This window comes from Aegilops tauschii, chromosome 2, assembly GCF_002575655.3.
Source record: "Aegilops tauschii subsp. strangulata cultivar AL8/78 chromosome 2, Aet v6.0, whole genome shotgun sequence".
Lineage (NCBI taxonomy): Eukaryota > Viridiplantae > Streptophyta > Magnoliopsida > Poales > Poaceae > Aegilops > Aegilops tauschii.
This window is the reverse complement of record NC_053036.3, coordinates 583595314-583618605: the sequence shown is the minus strand read 5'-3', so window position 1 is coordinate 583618605 and position 23292 is coordinate 583595314. Positions and strand designations below refer to the sequence as shown.

The window sequence follows — 23292 nt, the reverse complement described above, 5'->3', positions numbered from 1 at the left end:
AAATTCTTCTATTCGTTCCACATCATAGTAATCATATATACCATTAGCATAAGAAGCTAAGGTTTCATTTATCATTAAATTTGCATGAAAAGGGAAAATGTGGAGCATTCATCCTAGAGCAACAAGTATAATCATATCTAGAGCATAGATTCCAAGCATACCACTTCAATATATGAATTTGATCCCATAACAATTTCCCTTTATGAGTCAAGCAATAATCCGTAAAGTATTCACGTTGATCCAACGTTACTCCCATTATATAGTTGAATGGGGTTTTCTCAGGATTATTGAAGTAGTGCATAATATCTTTCACATAACAAGCATCGAGGGTTTTAGGAGGTTCCCCATCTCCATGAGTAGCAAGTACCACTAATTTTTTTGGTGTTTCATGTTCCATATCCACAACTAAAGATAGAGAACAACTTATAATAGAAAATAAAAATTACTTAGTGATAAAGCAAACAAGCACACACGAGAATATTCACCCCACGCTATAACTCCCCGGCAACGGCGCCAGAAAAAGGTCTTGATAACCCACAAGTATAGGGGATCAATTGTAGCCTCTTTCGATAAGTAAGAGTGTCGAACACAACGAGGAGCTAAAGGTAGAACAAATATTCCCTCAAGTTTTATCGACCACAGATACAACTCTACGCACGCTTGACGTTCGCTTTACCTAGAACAAGTATAAAACTAGAAGTACTTTGTAGGTGTAACGGGATAGGTTTCCAAGAATATAAAGAGCACGTTAATAAAAACTAGGGGCTATTTAGATAAAGAAGCAATAAAGTTAGTATAGCGAGTGTGGAAAAGTGGTGGTAGGAGTTGCGAAATTGTCCCTAAGCAATTGACTACTTTACTAGATCGATAGCAAGTTTTATGTGGGAGAGGCCACTGCTAGCATGTCATCCCTGACTTGGAATTCTATGCACTTATGATTGGAACTATTAGCAAGCATCCGCAACTACTAACGTTCATTAAGGTAAAACCCAACCATAGCATTAAGATATATTGGTCCCCCTTCAATCCCGTATGCATCAATTTCTATGCTAGGTTGAAGCTTCTGTCACTCTTGCCCTCCAATACATAGTCCTATCAACATACAACTAACCCTACGGTGTGATCCACGCGCGCGCTCATATGATGGGCACCAAACGACAGCAACATAACCACAAGCAAATTAAACCAATCATAGCAATTCACCAATTACCAATAGGACAACGAAAATCTACTCCGGCATCATAGGATGGCAACACATCATTAGATAATAATATGAAGCATAAAGCACCATGTTCAAGTAGAGGGTACAGCGGATTGCGGGAGAGTGGACCGCTGTAGATAGATGGGGGGAGGTGATGAAGATGTTGGTGAAGATGACGGAGGTGTTGGGTGTAGATCGTCGTCGCACGATGATGGCCCTGGCGGCGTTCCGGCGCCACCGGGAGAGAGGGGGAGAGAGCCCCCCTTCTTCTTCTTCTTCCTTGACCTTCTCCCTAGATGGGAGAAGGGTTTCCCCTCTGGTCCTTGGCTTCCATGGCATGGGAGGGGCGAGAGCCCCTCCGAGATTGGATCTGTCTCTCTGTCTCTCTTTGTTTCTGCGCTCCGGATTCTGGCCTTTCACCGTTTCTTATATTCCCGGAGATCCGTAACTCCGATTGGGCTGAAATTTGGACACGATTTTTATCCGGATATTGGCTTTCTTGCGGCGAAAGAATGGCACCAACTGCCTTACGGGGTGGCCACGAGGGTCAGGGGCGCGCCCACCCCCCTAGGGCACGCCCCGTGTCTTGTGGCCCCCTCGGGCATCGTCTCGCATTGATTCTTCTTCCCAAAAATCACGTATATTTCAAAAATAATCTCCGTCAGTTTTTATCCCGTTTGGACTCCGTTTGATATGGATTTTCTGCGAAACAAAAAACATGCAACAAACAGGAACTGGCACTGGGCACTGGATCAATATGTTAGTCCCAAAAATAGATTAAAAGGTTGCCAAAAGTATATGAAAGTTGTATAATAATGGCATGGAACAATCAAAAATTATACATACGACGGAGACGTATCACGTGTCAACCATCGACTCGCAACTAGGGGAGCGACGTCTGTGTGTTTGTCGGGGACCCCAGTTGCGTGTCAACCATCGACTCGCAACTAGGGGGCGACGTCTGTGTGTTTGTCTGGGCCCCCAGTTGCCTGTCAACCATCGACTCGCAACTAGGGCGTGTTTGTATAGGGTCCCGTTTGCAAGTCAACTATCGACGGACAACTAGGAATGAGAGTGTATTTGTACGTGTCCCAGTTGCAAGTCAACCATCGACTTGCAACTAGGGGTTGCATCTGTTTCTGTAGGGACCCAGTTGCATGTCGATCATCAAGTCGCAAGTAGGAGGGGTGTGTTTTCATAGATATTATAGTAGAAACAGATTTTGCAAATCAATCATTAACTTGCAACCATGCCCAGTTAGAAGTCAACCCTCAATTTGCAAGTTGGACGCTTCGTACTTATTTTTGTAGTTGCCATAGTTGGAAGTCAACTCTCGGCTTGCAACTAGGGGCATATGTGTTTGTGTGTGTGTGGGGGGTTGCAATATTCCATTTAATAGAATAAAAAATTCATGAAATCCCTAAAAAAGAACAAATTCTACTTCTTTTTAATATAAATGCGATGTTGTATTTGCCATTTTTTACCATTAATTTTTAATTGTCAAATATTTTTCATTCAAACCTCTTGTGACTCGTTATTTTTTCGTTTTTCCATTTTGTGGTTTTTTTACCATGAACCCATTTTTTTATATTGCCAGCCCTATTTTTTATTTAATGTGATCATTATTTTACAAAACAACCTAACACTAATTTTGTAGGAACGTACTGACCAGTTTTTGTAGTCAACTGCATTATTTATTTTTGTATGGGGTTTTCTGTAAGATTTCTAAAGATGCAACGGATAACACCTAAATTGTGTGGCTCAGTTTTTTTTCCCGCACTGTTTGAATCGGTGGGAGAGACAGCTGGGCAGAGACGGGGCGAGTACCTCGAAGACGATGGCCTCCGATGTGGCCGCCGACGAGCCACCCGCCATCAGCAACATCCACGAGGTCTGCGCGGCCGACGAGCTCCCCGGCATCGCCACCGTTCAGAAGCTCTGCGCGGCCGACAAGCCCCCCGCCATCTGCACCGTCCACGAGCTCTGCGCGGGCGACGCACCCCCGCCATCGGCAGGGTCCCCGATCTGTGCGCCGCGGACGCAGACGTCGTGGCGCAGGAGCGAGTAAGAGCAAGTCTACCTCACGCTCTTCGATTTTTTCTTTCGTATACGGAGTTCCAATTTGGTTCCGCTCAGTTCAATTCAGTGTTGCGCTTACACGGTAGAACTCGTTGGCTGTCCGGTGGATTTTGTGTGGGTAAGGTTGGGGGCTATGGGGTTGGGCAGCGGGGGTATGTTGACTTTGATTCACTGAGACTGTAAATTTTTTTATACAGACTGAATCTGTTAGCTAGTCAGAATTTGTTCATTCAGACTGAATTTGTTTGATTCAGACTAGGATAGCATTTCTGAATTTTTAAGATCCTGGTTAGCTGGTAGGTGGTGATTATGGTGTTACTCCCTACTCCCTAGGAGTAATTAGCAGCATCGATTAGGCTTATGTGAAACTCTGAATACTTTTTGCTTTTCCATCCATATGTCCAACTGTGCAAATGTTCAGATCTTGAGAGGGGGATGCGGACTTCATTCAGACTGAATTAAGAGTCTGAATTTTGTTTGTTATACGGACTGAATTTGTTCGTTAAGACTGAAATTGTTGATTCAGACTGAAGTTCTATCCGTGGACTGAAATGGCTTGCTTGAGGAATTGTTTGGTTCAGTCTGAAATTCCCAATGGTCAGTCACACGCTTTGTTTCAGACTGAAATTGTTTTGATTCAGACGTGCAAACCCGGCAGCCACACAATTCTGATTCTAGGGGCTTCTATATACTTTTTCTATTCTTTGATTCTAATTCTAGACATGCAAAAAAAAAACCGTTGTTGGTTCCCCCTACAGGACATGCTTCAGATTTTTGCACGACTGCTTGCTGTTGTCTAAATATGTATGTGCTTGTCAACATCTGATTCAGTTTGCAACGGCGATGATACAAGAGCATGGTACTAATAGATCACCTGTGGCGGCTTCGATAGGTGAAATCAAGTGTTTACTCCAAGGAGACAGAGAGCTTAATTTTTGTTCCTATATCTCGTGATCAAAACGTTTGCCAGCCATAGGTTTGCCCAGTTGGGGGCGTTCTTCCATTTTTAGCGATGCTTGCCCAGTTGGGGCCATCTTCTCCACGTGCAGTTGCCTAGGTTGGTTTTTGAATCAAAACTTGATGATAAGACACTGCGGTGCAAATATCAGTTAAAGTACTGTCGGTGGACTACTGTCGGTAGTTTTTTTCATAATTCTTGTTTTTGTGGCTCCAGGCTAGTTTTATGCTTGTGAACTACTGTCAGTGGACTTTTGTTTGTGCATGTGTAGGTGAGATTTCTAGCAGGGTTTCTCTGTTTTTTTTAATAGATTAATGCCCTCTAAGTTGGTCATCATTTGGATTTATTTTTTTAGAACGAAAATCATTTGGAATTTTACGAACAAGCATTTTTTTTGTAAGGTCCAGTGTTTTTTGGTGTTCATCATCAGTGTTTTCTATGTCCCTTTCTTAGTTGGTCACCTTAAGATTTATAAGATTTAAGGGACAGGGATCACTTTGATCTCTGGAACATTTTTTCTGTCAATTCTACTTGGTAGGAATGGTGGGGGCAGTCGGTGGAATCGGCCACGCCAACACACACTCATGCAACAGGGCTTTTTGTCTTGTTTTTGCCATAACACAACTGCTATGCACTGATCTACATGCCTAATAACTATCTGATTTTTCTCCACAGACCAATCAATCCTTGTCCCATGAAGACTGCAACAAGCACTAGCATTCTTTGGGTGGGGTTTCAGAAGAAGGAACTCAAGGAAGATTCAGAAAACTCACCGTGGTAAGAGTTACCATTGCCTGACATTTTTTTTCCCTCATGCAACTTGCTCCTTTTCTTTCTACAGATCTCCAATTGTTGTTTGTCTCTGTTTTCTACTTGTCCTTATCAGGGGAGGGGGGGGGGGGGGGGGAGGGACATCTGGGGTGCGGGTGGCAAGATAGCTGCGATCATCAGCTGGCAAAAGAGAAAAAAACGCCCACTCTTTCCCCATTTTTTTTGCAAGCTTGTTTGACAAACAAAGTGCGCAGTCCTGGACTCACACAAGGCGTATATCTGTTTCCAATCCAATTTTTTTTCTAGAACAAACAAACAATTAAGCCCACAAACACAAGGCCCAGGCCCAGGAAAGTGGGGGAGGGGTGCGGCCAAGCCCTGGAAGCAACAACAAAAAGGATGAGGGGTGAAAATCATTAAAAAAAAACAAAAAATCATGGAAGTGTACCCAGTTTCCATATAGTTAGGGTTTTCGTCTCCTCTCGCCGCCATTGGCGACGTTGAGATTTACCGTCCTTCTCGCCGGTAGCCTTGGGATCTGCATCCAGGGAACGGGGCAGCCCTGCCTGCCGCCCAGACCTGGGGCTGTTCTCCCATCGCCGGAGAGTTAGGGTTTTCTGCGTGAGAGATCGATCGTCCACTCTGTCTGGTCCTGATGGCAAGTCAGGGAAGTTCTTCGGCGGCTGACCGCAAGGGAAAAGGCAATCTGGAGGAGTTGGCCCTCAAAGAAGATGACCTCGACGATGTGATCTTCGAGGATGATGACGCCCCAGCAGAGGAGGCGCTCCGCTGGATGATTCTAGCCCGAGTTCATATGGACAAGGGCTTCAGCACCTACTGGTTCTTCCGCAGCATGAGGTCGGCGTGGGATCTAGCCAGGCCAGTCAAGATCAAAACCTTGGACGAAAATCTTTTCCAGATGGAATTTGATTGTTTGGGGGATTGGGAGCGCGTTACCCAGGGCGGTCCATGGCACTTTAGGGGAAATTCAGTGATCATCACCCATATGATGGGTACACAAAACCCTCCTCGATTGAGCTCTTCACCTTCGAGATCTGGGCAAGAATCATCGAGCTCCCGTTCGCTTTCCATGGAAAAGTTAAGGCGCTGGCCTCAAAGATTGGTGAGTTTGTCGACTCCGAGCCATCATCTTTTGACTTCGAAGGAAACTTTTACAGAGTCAGGGTCAGACTGGACGTTCGACATCCGCTGAAGAAAGCTATATCCCTGATCCGTGGTGGAGAGAGGGAAATTTTCGCTGTCAAGAGTATGAACGCTTGCCCGACTGGTGCCAGGTGTGCGGCATGATGGGCCATGAGTTTAAGGAGCATGGTGATGGGGTGCACCCCCCCCCCCCCCCCTACCCTGGTGTTTAAAAACTTACATGCTCCTGCGACCACTGCTTGGGGAACGCGACGCCGAAACAAGAACCAGAAGAATCAGAACCAAGAGATGGATGCTACGCCCAGTCCGGAGTCGAGCCAGCAGGGTGCAAAACTTGATGAAGGGATGGATGTGGAGGTCATAGACGCCAACAGAAAGCATTCGTCCGAGCAGGTGGCTGGTTCCCCAAACCCCAAGTCCACCACGGGGCTGGAGCTGGTCGTGGCTACAAAGCCGAGTGGGGGTGCGGTGCCACTGAGCCCTCCTCCTAAGCAGGACCCAAAGCGGTCTAAGCTAATGGGACAGACTGGGAAGACATGAAATTTGGGCGAGAAGGACGGAACGATTGGTGTAAAGAAGAACCCCAATGGGGTAAAGAACTCGGACGCGAGATCGGCGGCCTCCCTGTGGCGGAGGACCGCCGGACGCAATGAATCTTCTATGTTGGAACTGCCGGGGGATTGGCAACGCCCCGACAGTTCAAGAGCTACGCGAACTCGCGAATAAGTTTGCCCCTAGAGTACTTTGTATAGTTGAAACCCAGATCAGTGGGGAAAGAGCGGAAAATTTGAAAAGTACTTTAGGTTATGATAGTTCATTTGCTGTTGATTCCTCTGGTAGGAGCGGAGGTTTGGCTATTTTCTGAAATAATGAAATAAAGAACGAGATTTTGGGTTATTCGAAGTATCATATTGACTGCAAGATCACTGGCATAGGTGATCAACCATGGAGGCTCTCTTGTTTCTATGGTGAAGCTCAGACCCACCTTCGCTATCACACATGGAATACAATGAAAAACCTGTCCACTCTCCAAGATATGCCGTGGGTGTGTATAGGTGATTTCAACGAGGTGTTGAGACATGATGAACATGATGGTATTGGGTCTAGGAGTCAATCGCAAATCCAGGGCTTCAGAGGTGCGATTGATGTGTGTGGCTTGCTTGATCTTGGTTACAAGGGCACAAGGTGGACCTATGAGAAGAAAGTAACAGGCGGCTCATATACCCGAGTCAGGTTGGATAGGGCTTTGGGCTCGGTGGATTGGTGTGGTTTGTTTCCATCAGCGGCTGTAGAACACATCACAGCAACGACTTCAGATCATTCGCACATCCTACTACAGCTCGCCCAAACGAATGGAGGAGTCAAGAGAGCCAAGCAGTTCAGGTACGAAGTGATGTGGGAGACTCACCCGGATTTGAAATCTACTGTGCACGCAGCGTGGGAGTCCAATGGCCATAATCTGTCGGCGGGTGAAGTCCGCGCGAATCTCGAGGCTTTGGCAAATAACTTGGGCGACTGGTCGCGAACCACATTTGGGAGTGTTAGAGGGGAAATCCACAGTTTAAAGAAGGAGCTCGAACGCCTAAGAAGCGACAACATGAGGGTAGGCCCGTCTCACGCGGAGATCAAGATCAATGACCGCCTGATTGAACTCTATTTGCAGGAAGAGCTGATGTGGAGACAACGACCACGTGTTGAGTGGTTATCAGCAGGGGATCGGAACTCTCGTTTCTTCCACATGCGGGCATCAATGAGGAGGAGGAAGAATTTAATCAAGGCTATGCAAAAACCGGATGGGCAAGTAACTACTGAGCTAACGGAAATGCAACATATGGCACTTGACTTTTACAAACAACTATATACTTCAGAAGGTGTTCAGGGGGTACTGGACGTTCTCCAGCACGTGCCGTTGAAGGTTACACCGGAGATGAATGCATCCCTCTTGGCCCCGTATGAAGCGAAGGAGGTTAAGACTGCTCTTTTCCAGATGTTTCCCACAAAAGCTCCAGGTCCAGACGGCTTTCCGGCTCATTTCTTTCAGAGACACTGGGATGTATGTGGTGAAGCGGTCACTAGGGCAGTGTTGGCTATTGTTAAGGGGGAGGAGAGCCCTGCATGCTTGAATGGTACCTTGCTGGTTCTTGTTCCGAAGGTATCAAACCCAACTTTGCTCTCTCAGTTTCGCCCAATAAGTCTTTGTAACGTTTTCTAGAAGATTGCTTCGAAGGTGCTACCAAACCGGCTTAAGTTAATTCTCCCAGAGATAATATCAGAGGAGCAGTCGGCTTTCGTCCCGAAAGACTGATAACTGACAACATAATCTCGGCCTATGAATGTTTACACTTCATGAAGAGGAACAGATCAAAGAACAACAGATATGCAGCTTTGAAACTTGACATGATGAAGGCATATGATCGCGTGGAGTAGAGTTACTTGAGATCTATCATGGAGAAATTGGGCTTTGCTACACCATGGGTTTCTGTTGTTATGAATATGGTGAGCTCAGTATCCTTTTCTGTAATGTTCAATGGTGTGAAGTCAGAAGCGTTTAAACCCACAAGGGGTATTCGATAGGGAGATCCAATCTCTCTGTACCTTTTCTTGTTAGCAGCAGAGGGCCTTTCGTGCCTCTTAAAATTCCAGAACCAATCATCCCAGCTCAGCGGCATTAAGGTGGCACCGTCGGCCCCGGCGGTGAACCACCTTTTATTCGCGGATGATAGCCTGCTGTTTTTCAGGGCAAGTGTAGATGGAGCAGAAGCAGTATCAAACCTATTGGATACTTATTGCATGGCATCTGGTCAGAGGATAAACAAAGAGAAATCATCTATTTTCTTCAGCAAGGGTTGCCCAGAGATAGTTCGTGACGCTGTCAAAGGCTACTTGCAAGTTCCCAACGAATCTTTGAGTGATAGGTACTTGGGCATGCCAACGGTTGTGGGACACTCAAAGAAAGGTACATTTAAATATTTGAGCGACAGAGTTTGGGACAGGGTGAAGGGATGGATGAGCAAATGCCTGTCTGCTGGTCGGAAAGATGTACTAATTAAGTCCGTCGCCCAAGCTATCCCGGTTTTCTCTATGTCATGTTTTAAACTCCCAGAGAGGTTTGTGTGATCATATCAAATCCATCATTAGGAAATTTTGGTGGGGATGTAAGCAGGGTGAACGCAAACCGGCTTGGGTGTCATGGGACGTGATGACACGTCCAAAACACTTGGGAGGGCTTGGCTTTAGAGATCTTGAGATTTTCAACCTATCTTTGTTGGCACGACAAGCATGGAGACTCTTGCAAGAACCAACAAGCTTGAGTGCCAGAATACTGAAAGCCGCATACTACCCTGACAGGACGATTCTCAATGCTGAGTTGGGGTCTAGGCCTTCTCAGATTTGGCGTGCTATCCTGGAGGGGCGGGATTTGGTAAAGCAGGGAATCATCCGCCGAATTGGTAATGGCCAAACAACGGATATCTGGAATGATAACTGGATACCGAAGGAGATGACACCACGGCCCATCACGTCGGTAGTGGTCAATCCCCCAAGGTACGTCTCGGAGTTGCTCTCCCCGGCAACGGCCTCATGGAATGAGGCATTAGTCCGGACAGTTTTCTTGCCTATTGATGCGGATGCTATCATGAAGATCCCGGTGTGCACACGTAATATAGATGATTTTTGGGCTTGGAACCCGGATAAGAAAGGCCAATTTAGCGTGAGCTCAGCCTATAAATTTTTGCTTAAGACAAAGTTGCAGAGGGAGGAGTGGCTGAATGGAGGAAGCGGATCATCTCATTCGGAGAAAGATGAAAAAGCCTGGACCTCTATGTGGAAATTAAAAATCCCGTCGAAGGTGAGAATTTTCCTGTGGAGGCTTGCTCATCATTCTCTCCCAACCACGGATGTTTCTGAAGAGACGAAACATGGCAGTGCAAGATGTATGCCCGTTATGTGGATGTGAGGACTCATGGCACCATGCTCTAGTTGCATGCACGATGTCCGATGCGTGTGGGCGCTGTCGGATGAAACACTAGTGTCGCTCATGTCAGAAAACCTGGAATCTAACGCAAGAATCTGGCTGTTTGAGCTGAATGAGAAGATGGATCATGCTAGTTTTACAAGGATGGTCATCACATTGTGGTCAATATGGTATGCTAGGAGAAAGGCCATCTATGAATCGATTTTTCAGAGCCCTCAACACACGGCATCTTTCATCAACAACTACATCGACGAGCTGGGCCACTTGAGCGCTGGAAGAATGCATGAAAGTACTCGTACTGTGTCACCACCACAACCGAAGCGGTGGCTTCCTCCTCCGAGTGGCATCGCGAAGATTAACGTGGATGGAGCAGTAGTGAGATCCCGGCGAGGTGGGGCAGTTGCAGCTCTATGCGGCGACTAGGACGGACACTACCTAGGGTCATCGGCGGTGGTTTACTATGGAATCGCTGATCCTTTAACTTTGGAGACGTTTGCATGCCGCGAATCCCTTGCTTTGGCTGACGACCTGGGTGAGCAGAAGGTGCGCGTGGCCTCGGACTGCGAAGAGGCGGTGAACGACATCAACAGGGGTACTGGAGGCCCTAATGCCGCTTTGGTGCATGAAATAACGAATCACTGTAATAGCTTTATTTCTTGCTCTTTTGTTTTTTGTTTTCGAGCGTAGAAACTTCAATTTTGAAGCTCACAATCTCGCCAAATTTGCTTGTAACCTAGATATAGGTAGACATGTTTGGTTGGGCGTCCCCCATGACCCAAACCTTGTACCTATGACAATCGTTTTGAATGAATAAAGCAGGCGAGATTTCTCAAAAAAAAAAGGATGAGGGTCGAAGGGAGGAAGCGTGCAGGTGACGAACAATCGAACGCGGGAGACCAAACAGATCGATCAGGAGGGCCACAACAGGGTGACGTCATCTTAGATGTGACATAATTATGTCACATCTAAATGTGTCCTAGACAGACCAACTTATTTGGAAGAGTTGATGCTAAAATGACTAGGTTAAAACTTTCCCTTCCCTTTCCGGCTTTCCCTGCTCAGAACGGTAATGAATGTTCTCTTTTACCGAAAAAGGCTTTCGCCCCGCTTTATATATAAAACAACGATCGACATACATGATGCAAGCCACCCGACACCACACACACCCAAGGCAGATACAAGGGAGCTGACGAATAGCAACGCTACTCCAAACACCCCAAAGCAAACAAGAAGTAGGCAGAAGAGTATAGCTAAGGATCTAAAGAGCTCTCCACCGTGAACGAGTCAACGCGAGGAGACGAAGCCGCCACTCGACGAACCAGGGACTCCAAACTCCAAAGTGATGCTTTCAACAAAGAAACGACACCGAAGAACCGCCACCGCCAGATCCAGGGGATCTAGGTTTTCACCCGGAGTAACACGAAGGACGCAGGGTCACCGCGATGGAGCCTTCAAGAAGGAAACGACGCAAGGACGCCGTCGCCATCGGTCTGGCTCCGAGCCAGACGAGATTTTCACCCCGGCCACCACCCTCCGCCTCCGCCCGAGGTACGACCCCATAGGAGAGTGCTGGCCCGCACCACCATCGAGATCGTCGAATGCCCGCCCCCATGCCGCCCACGCGGCCATGGCAGTAAGCCCGTCAGCACCTGAGCCGCGAGCTCCACCCACGAGCCAGCAGCTCCCACCACCAAGGCCGCCGCCTTGCATCCAGACACTCCGGAGACCATCAAAGGCCCGAGCTTTAAGCCGACCGGCAAACCCCTGGCACCATCGGAACCGCCGGTGACCGGCCCGCCCCAAACATCGGTCAGCGGAAGGAGGCACTAGGCCAGGAAAAGGGGAGGGGGGAGCGAAGCTCGTCCGGACCGGCGCACCCCTGCACCGATGACAGGTAGTCGGTCTACCCGTCCCTCCAGCAGCCTCCCCTGCATCATCCCTGACGCCCTACCACGGCCTCCGGCCAGAACCACGCGAGGAAGAGGCAGCCACCCGTCCGCCGGCGAGGGTCGCCGGATCGACCGCACCCTGCCGCGGAAGAAGGCCGCCAGAGGAGCGTCAACCACCACACCACCTGCGTCTCCACGCCCTGGCCAGGTCCTGCCGGTGCCCCGCCACCCCACCGGAGCAGAACGGGCACCAGCTGCAGCGCCACCACCTTGGAAGGGCCGCCGGCCACTCCAGCTGCCGCCAACCGCCATGGCGGCATAAATCTTACTCGTTCCCTTCCTCGCGTTCTGCTAGAATATTTGTTTACAAAGGCTCATGGCACGCAGTTCGGCAGATGGACCTGACCTCCTCCACGAGGGGCGAGGCAGAGGCGCCTGCAGACGCGCGCAGCACGACCAAGCGAGATGGTGGCTGTTCGCACTGCGCCGTTGCGCGAGGTAGAGGCGTACTGGGAAGGCCTGAGCACAATGGAGGCCTAGTAATGCGGCCACACGAGCGGAGAGCAGGAGGAGATGAGCCTGGTTACCGTGTCGCAGCTGGCAAAGAAGGTGAACGCCGAGGCTGGGCAGCGGTTGACTGAGAAGTCGGGAGCATAGCCACCAAAGCGGCACTGAAGAAGGGTGGCGACGAGTGGCTCGTCGAGGGGCGGGGTGTTGGAGTGGAAGAAGAGAGGAAATCACTAGACGCGGCCGCGGATCGTGCGTTCAGAGAAATGAGAGAGTGCAGCGCCTGCCAGACAGAATCTTGAATTCCAGTCTGGGCAGCTCGTCGATGCGAAGCAGGAAGCGGGTGAACTCGCGTGCATGTCGGACGCGGTCACCGATATCATGGCCATGCACGACGACGGGGAGTTGGTTTGGGGGAGAGGCGTCGGTACTTGGAGGGGCGCTTGGAGGGACATGCTCACCCTACACCGACATAGAAACGATATACCAGAACTAAACCATGAGTTCAACGAGATAAATGCACGGGCTTAACCATTAATATTCCTAGCTGGGGAAGAATCCGCACTTTTTAAAAATGAGGCCCTTAAGTCAAGGCAAGATTCCAATGAAAAGTTACAAAGTCCGAGGGACCAAACAAATGCGACTCAGCGCACATAAGCTAGATATAGAGGTGTACTAATCCGATACATGGTCACATAGACCGATACAAGCGACGCAACGCTGATAAGGAGGCACTGAGCAAAGATGCACAAGTACCAAAGAGACCGACCTAACGGCTCAAGCCACTGCCGTCCATCTCGCATCCATACTCAGAGAATCTCCGGTTGCTGTTGAGGTCCGGCCACTTCTTCGTCCTGATCTCACATCATCTGTGTAGGCACTGACATGGATAAACCAACAATTAGATAGCTGCGTACAACTGGAACTTGCAAAATACTTATATATGAATGGGAGACATCTATTTAAATCTTACGTCGTCCATATGGCTCGAACGACGGCGTAGTAATCCAATCCTTCTTCGTATTTAGGAGGGTATAGCAAGCACACATATTATGGCTAAAATGAGTTTTGATCTCAGTGAGGAGATCATTCAGATCCCCAAATTGCTGAAATATTGATAGAGAGTACTAGTTAGTTATTAGAAGCCGAATTCGGAAAAGAATGGGAAGTAAAGAGTCAGAAAAATAAATCATGTGGCTTAGGTGTATACCGCACAGTATTCAGCTCCATGCTTTATCAGGTTCTGAACCAACCTGATGATATTGATATAGATGTATCGTTCACCATACCTAGGTGACCAAATATTGTATCGAAGGTCCTTTAGGAACTGATTCATTGGATACTCATGTGGTGGCCCCCTCCCATAGTTAGTGTTTGCTTTCAGTACCAAATAATTGGCGTGTCGGAATGTAAAGAGGCGGTAGTAGAGCTTGTTCCACGGAACAAGTCTTCGAAAACGGAAATCATACTCGCTAGCCACTTTATCCTGGAGGTCACTAGAGAAGAACCTTCTCAACTGGGGGTAGTCACGGTGAATCCTATTTGAGAACCTAGCTCTGTGCCCCGAAGCATCGTCCAGATCCATCACACCTTCATGGAGAGTTACAAAGCATTCCAGTTTTTCTTATACGGTGTCCAATAAAATTGGGTGCCCCAAGGCAATACGAAGGAAATTCTGGACTGTTGCTGGGTCACTGCATGCATACCCAAATATTAATTAGTTAGTACTGCGGACACACTATTCTAGGAGTAGGTACATCAAGAACACGTACTAGTAATAGAAGTCTTTCTTTTTTGTATCGTAAAGGTAATAAAGTCTACCTACACTTGAGATAGTTCTTGCATTATGGCTAGAACTTCCATATTTAATTTAATTAATTTTTCACATTGTCATGTACTGCTAAGCTGTGTTGTGAGATATGGCAGAATAGTACCTCATGGTCTTTGAAATCAGAAGATTCTTAAGGGATACCCACTCATATTTAGTCGAACTGTCAGGGAATAGTCTAGATATAAGATGCATAAGATCCTCCATGTCTTTCCCGGCTTCGTATTTGTCATGATAAACTCGCCCCATATTAATTATCCTCTGATCTCCACGACAAGTCACGTAGCTGCTAGGGCTCGAGAGACTACCATGTCTGATTTCGCGCTGTGCCGCGTAATGGAGAAGTTTTATGAATGACCTGCGCGATCCCAAAAGAACACAGGAATGAATCAGCTATCTCTAGACCTGATCTCTAGACATTAGTCAACATATTAATTGTATGAGACAACGCACCTCATCCTTTTTCGCCAATATTCTGTCAAGTCCAGCTGTAGGCCATCAGCAGAAAAAAATGCCGGGTTGCGTATTCCCCAAATTGAGGACCGGGCGAATGGCTCGTAGGCCACTATATATTTCTGGATTTTATGGGCAAACGCACTGAAATATGCTCGCACAATTAAGTCACCACCATAGCCAGAAAGCTTTTGAGTATGCCCAACAATTGCATCTCCAATCTCACTAGAGTTGTCCTTATGCTCTAAGACCACTACTGTGATAGGGTATACTCTGAACTGTTCTAGATCATACTCAATTTGCATTACGCCGTCAATGACATCAGCATTAGATTCTTCATCAAAGTAGAAGGTTCTAACAAACCCACCCAAGACTTTCTGCATGAATGCATATGTATGTTGTCGGTTAGAGGTTAGAATACATTTGCTTACTCTATGGAATAATAAATAAAATGTGTTTGGATAGACAAGAGTTAGTGGTTTCAATTAATACTATACAACTAACATTCTCTTATATACATCTAGGTAAGAATAATTGGTTATTAAGATCTAGTGTAGCAGAAATTTTGGTTTAGTTTTTGTGGTTATGAGTTTATATTACAATCAAATTTATGTAATATCATAGGAGTGAACTTGGGTTTGTTAGGAAAACATAAGGGAACCAATTGGCTTTTAACAATTCTACAAGCCTAACATCCAAAAATACACCTAAATATCTAAAAATATATGTGTAGTTTAGCCCAAGATCCAAATTGGAAGTAAGCATGGCCTTTTACTGCAGGCATAGAATTTTATATTTTTGAAAATATGTTTGATAGAATTTATGATACATTTATTTGGCAAAAAAAAAAATTATGATCAATATTATGTGTTGCCCCAAAAAAGGCAAGTACTTCTATTTCTTTGGGTCAAACATAGAAACGTCCTACAAAAACATTATAAGAATTTTTTGCAACTTAATATGAAAGTTTTTTGAAAAAGGAGGATCTATGCACACAGGTTGACACATCATGTGTCACGTATTTGCTTCGTTAACAAAAACTCATATGACTTCCTATTATAACGTTAGTCCGAATCAACTAGACTAGGCAACGTTGGTGCATACACAAAGGAGGACACTAGCTTACGTTTTGGTGTTAAATGGTATGGCAACCAAAAAAGTAGTTCGGCAGACATCTAGGTAAGAGTCCAAGTAGGAAAAAAGAGATTCGGAAGAGTCCGACTATAACGCTCCCAACCATAGAAAAAGAAGATGCGTCCGAGCAGAACAAGTACGTGGGCTGAAATAATATGGGATATGATTTCAGCAAACTAATTAATCCAGACACTTTTTTGCGTTAAGGAAAATCTATCTGCAGTACTACATTAGCGCTTCACGTTGGACAACAACTCATGGGCAAAGTTTTTTTTTCCTCAAACCAGATTAAAAGAGTAGATATGTACGTACTATTTTTTTTAACTTAGATATGTATGTATATAGCACAGAGCATGGGGCAAACAATTTGACAAAATACTACTTTACACAGCTTAAATTACCTCGACCCTTAATTTCAGATATAGACGGATGGGATTTAAAGATCTGACGTTACGTACAAATATTATGTACTTTTTTTTGCGGGCACAAATATTATGTACTTGCACCTGTGAATTCTATCACGTGCCAAGACACAAGAGAAAATCTATCACGTAGTATATGTCTATATAATGAACAGGGGCAACCACAATCACGTACAGTACAGGAGAAGGAAGACTTGCATGGAAAAAACATCATGTAACGCACTATGCATGCAATTTCTAAAAAAAGAAGCAAATACAGGCCGGTTTAAAAAGGCGCCCGTGAAGAACTCAATCAAGCCACCACCAAACGCACCATATGCATGCGACTTCCGAAGAAAACAAATAGTTGTACATGACAGTCCGAAAAGGTGTCCTAAGGACTCGAATAAGTGGCAAACGCAAGCACGCCGCTCTTGCATGCAACTTTTGAGGAAAAAAAAACGGATACAAGCTATAGAACGTCCGTCTGAAGAACTCAAGTAGTACCATAGCATCACATGTGCATGCACACTAAAAGAAACACAAGTATATGCATGCATGCAAGTAAAAATCTATATTTATATCAGATAAGTAGTACAAAGAATTATATTTAGGAACGGGGTAGAATATAAGATGGACCAGCAATATAACATACCGTATATGCATGCAGTAAGAAAAACAAGTACATTTATGAAAGAGAAAAGTGGATGGATTAGCTCAACTTTACTGTCCGATATATAAATGCATGGAAAGATATATGATATATGCATGGAAAGGACACATGCAACGGCACATGCACCCCTGGCCAGCAACCAATACGCAGCTAGGGCATTTCACCTAAAAAAAACGCACCTTTGCTGCGTATGACTAAAACATACAGAATCGATATCATATGTACATACATGACCTTGCATAAAGGAAGCAAAAATAGGCAAATCTATTAACAAAAATAATAAAGATATACACATATAGACTACATTGGAAGTAAGCATGACGGTCAGCAAAAAAGATTAGCATATATGTTTAAGTGCGCTATGAGTACAAACCGTACACTGGGAATAAGTAAATATAGACATATTTAAAACATGGAAAAGAAATCTTATGCCCAGAAATATGTTTTCAGGAAGAAGTAATCAGCTGTATGATCTAATCCGTCGCATAAATGTAATCAACAATCATGGTCGACGGCTCAGGTTGTTATTCTCTTTGTTCTTCATCTCTATACTTATCTTTTTTATTTCACAAATGAAATTGTACTCATAAAAACATCTTATACGTTGAGCCGACAAATACTTATTCCATTTGGAGCGAGGATAAAGTTTCCCGTCAACAATTAATGGGAGTGGACTAAAAATTTGAGGAATATATGCAACTGTTAAGAGCATCATGATGTATAGACGAGAGGCTAATCCAAAATCCCGAAGCATAATAGACCCCATATGCACCAATGAAATTATATATTTTTGACCATTTATATTTGAAGTGACATAAATGTTATGTTACAAGACCACTTGCGCCGGCCTGTCGGGCACAAACAACATAGTCTAGCCTGAATAATAAATAGCTAGGAATTAACATATACTAGAGGATAGTGGAATAACATTTCAAAGACGAAACTAAAAGACAATCTTGAAAGGGTGCTTAAGCTACACAAATATCGTTGCAAATGTAATGATGAAATAAATCTAAAGATAGATGGTTGTAGGATGCGTATTTTGTAAAATAATGAGTGATAGCCCGTAAGATATCTAATTATGGTGCAAGCAGGATTATATAAAAAATCCAAATGAGCAACAGTAAATGTTAAAATGGCTAAGCCAAGAAGGATATCTTAATTAGACGGGGAAGCACAAGCATGTCGAAGCATGGATTAAAGATGGATAAAAAAACAAAGTTTAAGAACATATTAAAAAATAAAAAGGTCCAATAGTTATTTGTTGAGACGTGTGAGCATATCATCTAACTATATTGTTCATATGAATTATATCTCAATGTTCATGTGCCCGAAACTAAAACCAAATAACATTTCGAATAGCAGCAAATTTCCGGCGAACAAAGAAAGCAGAGAGCGTATGTTCATTTCTACCCTAAACACTAAAAAAGTTTTATTTTTGGGCTCAACCAAATTACCGTCGTCATGTTTGGCGCATTGTTTCGTGCATTCCTGAGATTGTCTTGCGTCTGGTCCAAGAGGTTAAGGAATCCTCGGTCTGCCTCAAGTGTCTACATTAATTAATAACAAATAACCAAGTCAAGAGGATAAATAATGTATCCACAGAAAGAGAGGGGGTAAAAGCAGGAGTTTGTACTAACAGTACGAGTTTCAAAACTATCTGCACCATGAAACCAGGCTTTCTTCGGCTTTGGCATTTCTGAGGTGAGCAAACAAGATGGATTAATCCAAAATTATGAACAAGAAAAAGAATTGTAGAGAGAGAGGAGGGAAAAGAGAGGGGGGACACTTTAGAGAGGATGAGAAACACACTTGATGAAAAAACCAACAGAGATCTCTAGATCTGCAAGAGAGAGATGGACTGTTAGAGATGACTAACAATGCAAATGCAGTGCAAGATGAACATACATAAAAAATAGAGAACAAGAAAAATCTCAAGACGAACGAGATCTCTAGATCTGCAAGAAATAACCTAAACCATAATCCAAGAACAAGAAAACCTCGACACACATGGAAGGCTAACCTAAACCATAATCCAAGAACAAGAAAAGGAAAGGAAGAGAGATAGAGGGGAGAGAGAGGATGAAAACCTCGACACACTTGGACGTCTTGAACGAGATCTCTAGAGGGACACTAACCCTAAACAATAAGCAGCCATCTGTGCGTGCTGTTGCTGTGTGCTCGCACTGGCGCTAGCCACTCAACTTATACAGGGCGGGGGAGGGGCGAGGCACTAAAGTCTGGTCATATCAGAGAGAGAGAGCAGGGGCGAGGCACTAAAGTCTTGTCATGAGAGAGAGAGAGAGAGAGAGAGAGAGAGAGAGAGCACGTTGTAGCGTGGAGGGAAATAAATATGAGCTGGGACAGTGCTAGCGTGGAGACAAATAAACATGTGTGAGGAGTTGTGGTTGTGAGAGAGAAAACGTCTCCTAGGAGACAATGTGGCCACGGGAAGGTAGTTGTAGTCAAAGAGATAGGAGCATCTGTGATCAATCACGATCCTTCCCCACATGTTCCTCTAACCTAGCACCCAAACACCCCAGGCGGCGCCTCCAAAAAGGGTATGACACACACAGTGCCGCCGCCGCCCAATCTAAGGAGATATTGGGTTTTCACCCGTCCATGGGGTCGTGGTGGAGCGCAGGGACCTCGATGGCGCCTGCAAGGAGGAGAACGGCGACCCAGGTCGTCGCCGCCGTCGGGATGAACGAGTCATCCAAAGTTTCCTCTCGTCCGTTGGCACCTCTACCAGCCCCCGCGAACGCACTGAGGCCGACGACCGCGATCGTAAGCCACCAAGTGTAGCAGGAGAGAGCCTGCAGTGCGGAGGAGATCCACCGGCACCTCACCATCCGCGCGGTCAAGACGCCATCCATCCACCCCGCGAACGTCGCCAGCCGAGGGCGCTGTCGCCATGCCTAACGGGGCCGCCGCCCCAGGTCCAGGTTCCTCCATGATGGCCGGAGTGGCGAGATCCGCCACAAGCGACGAGATCCGGCACCGCGCGGCCGGCGCCATCGCCCAAGCCCGTCGTCAACCTATCCCGCCGCCGCCGGGAGCCCGCACGCTGCCGAGAGTTGATCTAGACGCCCGTGCACCGCCGCGAGCCCGCCGCCTTCGGGATCCGCCACACCGTTGAGAGAGCCGCACCCCGCGGACCAGGACGACCGCGCCGCCGTGGATCCCGGAGAGGGAGGAGAGACCCTCCGCCGCCGCCATCGCACACACAGGCTTTGCCTAGCGCCGACCATCGGCAGAGGCGGAGGGGGAGAAGGGCGCTGGAGGGTTACTAGGCGGCGGCGGCTGAGCCCTCCCGAGCCGCCCGCGGGGGAGGCGACGCGAGAGGGAGCGTTCTTTCTCCTACTACATCATACATGAATCAAACTATGTACATTCTAAATAAACTATACCAAAAATTCACAGGGCAAGCACATGCGCTGCCCACTATGGCCACTCGCCGGCAGCGTGATTCATGTCGCGCTTAGAGCATCTCGCGCTTAGAGCATCTCTAACAGACCTCTTATATCGCGCCGAACTGTAGAATAACCGTCGGTTTACAGTTTTGCGCGAAAAAAGTGGTCCGAACAGATACCGTATCGGACCACGGCCTTTAAAAAAATTGCGGGGCGTGGCAAATTCTTCCCCTCATTGGGGGACTCCTGGGATGTCTTATACTTGGACCTCTGAGGTTACAAATGATAATGAAAGAGTGATGGGCCCTGTTGCCAGCGTCCCTGGCCTCCAGTGGTGCCCGCCGGCTCCACGTCACTGTAGCCAGTAGGTCAGGGCGTCACGGAGTGGTTGGCACTGGGCCTCCACAGTGCCGAGCCGCGCTGATGTCATTCGCCCCGGTCAGCGATACCAGTGGCACTGTAGCCACGATGTGCACGACGTGGGAGAGGTCTTGTCATATGGCGGGATTCGACATGGCGTCGTGCCCAACCGGCCTCCCGCGGAGGGGCCGGCTGGAGGGCCAGCCGGACTTAGGAACTCGAGCCATCCCAATGTTTCGAAAAGTTGACTTGTAACTTGTACTCCCGAGCCTACCCGGGGGTTATCCCCCGACAGAAACAGTGCGTCCAACTACGGAAGCGCGGGCTCCGACTTAGTTTTGGGTGGACCTAGGGTGTCGGAGTTCAATGTGATTGGTGTCCGGACCGCCGGAAAGCATCACATGTTTTCGTTCCGGTTTGCATGAACAAAACGGTTTAGACTGCTCCGTAGACCGATGGGCATCGACATTGGATGGCTTGCGGTGTCCGAACCGTCGGTCTGGAAGGAGCAGGCATTTTGGGGTCAGTGTTGGGGATGTCGTGAGTACGTCTCAAGTACTATCTTGGTTATTTCATCCTGCAGTTTAAATATAGCAGTTTTGACGACTTGGCTGAAACATTTATAGCATTGGTCAAAATATTATTACTCCTTCCACCCACGTATATAGGGCCTGATCATTTTTTAAGGTCATCATTGACCACCGTTAGCACAATAATATATGGCATGCATGTTACACAAAGCATTCCATCAAATTCGTATGCGAAAAGAGTTTCTAATGATGTAATTTGTCTATCATACTCCCTCCGTTTTTATTTACTCTGCATATTAGGTTTAACTGAAGTCAAACTTCATAAAGTTTAACCAAGTTTATAGAAAGAAATATAAACATTTACCATAACAAATCTATATGATTTGAAAGTACATTCAATAATGAATTTAATGATACTGATTTTTTATATATATGTTGATATTTTTGTTTATAAACTTTGTCAAATTACAAAGCTTGATTTTGACCAAAACTAATACGCAGACTAAATAAAAATAGAAGGAGTACATCTCATATACTAATAATTTTATCATTGGTCAGAGGCTACCTTTAAAAATGTATTAGGCCCTATATAAGTGGATGGAGGGAGTAGGTGTATATAGGAGTATCTTGTAAAAAGACATTCATCAATGAAATTTTATTACATGTATATACTTTGATTTTATCAAAAAATCCTTCTTTTTTCAACTGGCCTTCGCCTCATAATTGAACGGCTCGGTGCCAGAACCCGGCCTTCTCAAGCGTGCGCTTGGGCGCGGCGTTGTTGGTGTCCCTTATGAAGTTAAGCATGCATGGCTTCCAGGTGTCTCTTTTGCGGGCTGGCTTCTCAGGTGTCTCACTTGGGCGGTGAATCTCTATATTTCCCTCTCTTAAATTTATTGTTGTTTTATTGAGAAATCCAATAGTACTACTTTCTGAAAGACATATAAAAAAATAACAAGATCTTATATTTGTTTACAGAGCATTCTTCTGTATTACCAGTGGTGGCACCTGGTCGACAAGGGCTAGAGACGACGCACCGCCTGCTGCATGCAGTTACACACCGGATGACGCGCTGATACTGTTCACCCACCGCCTGCTTGCTTCGCCCAGCATCTAGAGGTAGCAGTGCTTTGAACCAGAAGCGAAGCAGAGCTTTCATTGGCTGGCTCCGCCTGCTGCTTGCCTACCTCAGCTTAGCAGCGGCGTTCTTTATTTCGACTCGCGCCTGATGTAGTCGTAGGCGTGGGCTGGGTCCAACGTGCCAATCCCGCGCGTCACCCACCACGCTGCTCCCCATTTGCTGCCTCACTTTACGTACCCATCCCGCTCTGCCGCGCTCGAATTTAAAACGGCTCCTCTGGACGCGGATTTCATAAGCCTACATTTCAGTGCCTGTCAAAGAAAAAAGAAAGCCTACATGTAGGTGTGCAGGCGCATGCGCAGACATTTGCAAGCACCATTAGTGGATTATTTTTTTGAGGAACTGTATAAGATGGCATGAAACAGTAGCCTTCTACACACCTTAGGTTAGAGTATTATTTTGTGTAGCCTTTTTTTGAGAGAATTGTTTTGTGTAGCATTAGATTGCAAAAGATGCTCAACACGCCTGGTGGGCCGAATCCCGACCAGCATGCTTATCCATACAAGTAATATCATGCCTGCCTGTATATCTCCCTCTGCTGCGAATATCATCCCGTGGAGTGCAAGCTAGCAGCCGGAAGCGGGGTGGCAAGAATGTAATAAGAAGCGAGGAAGGAATCTTGTAGGGGTGGGTGGGATCATAAAATCTCCTGTGGAGATCAAGGACGCGTCCGGGATGCCAGTCCATCCTCCCTCACGTTGGACTTGTCACCTTTCACGCGTCTATCGAATTCATCATAATCGAGAAAGGAAGCGTGCCTGGTCAAGACTGCGCTGCGCTGGTGCAGCGGCTATGTGGTTGTGGAACCGAGGGAGAT

At 46.3% G+C, this 23292-nt stretch overlaps 1 protein-coding gene and 1 long non-coding RNA gene across 7 annotated transcripts; one reads left to right on the top strand and one right to left on the bottom strand.

The window, feature by feature from the left end:
- The first annotated feature begins 2780 nt into the window (after positions 1-2780).
- LOC109741746 (uncharacterized) lies at positions 2781-22962 on the top strand. 5 transcript variants are annotated; one of them, XR_005769175.3, is made up of 4 exons: positions 2781-3265; positions 4914-5015; positions 22077-22182; positions 22313-22962. XR_005769175.3 is itself a non-coding variant. In XM_020300818.4 (4 exons), exons 1-4 carry the CDS (start codon positions 3039-3041, stop codon positions 22358-22360), a joined length of 405 nt encoding a protein of 134 aa, XP_020156407.1. In that variant the 5' UTR covers positions 2788-3038; the 3' UTR covers positions 22361-22962. The 5 variants fall into 5 exon arrangements, 3 of the variants coding, with proteins under 3 accessions (XP_020156407.1, XP_020156406.1, XP_020156408.1); XM_020300818.4 differs by having other exon boundaries at positions 2788-3265; positions 22155-22182; XM_020300817.4 differs by having other exon boundaries at positions 2789-3265; positions 22155-22198.
- LOC109741745 (uncharacterized) lies at positions 13047-22050 on the bottom strand. Of its 2 annotated transcripts, XR_012203368.1 has the most exons (6): positions 18672-22050; positions 14824-18581; positions 14477-14728; positions 13753-14236; positions 13516-13648; positions 13047-13422 (listed from the first exon to the last, which is right to left on the bottom strand). It is a non-coding gene; the product is annotated as an uncharacterized lncRNA (long non-coding RNA). The 2 variants fall into 2 exon arrangements; XR_012203367.1 differs by having other exon boundaries at positions 14824-22050.
- Positions 22963-23292: the final 330 nt, after the last annotated feature.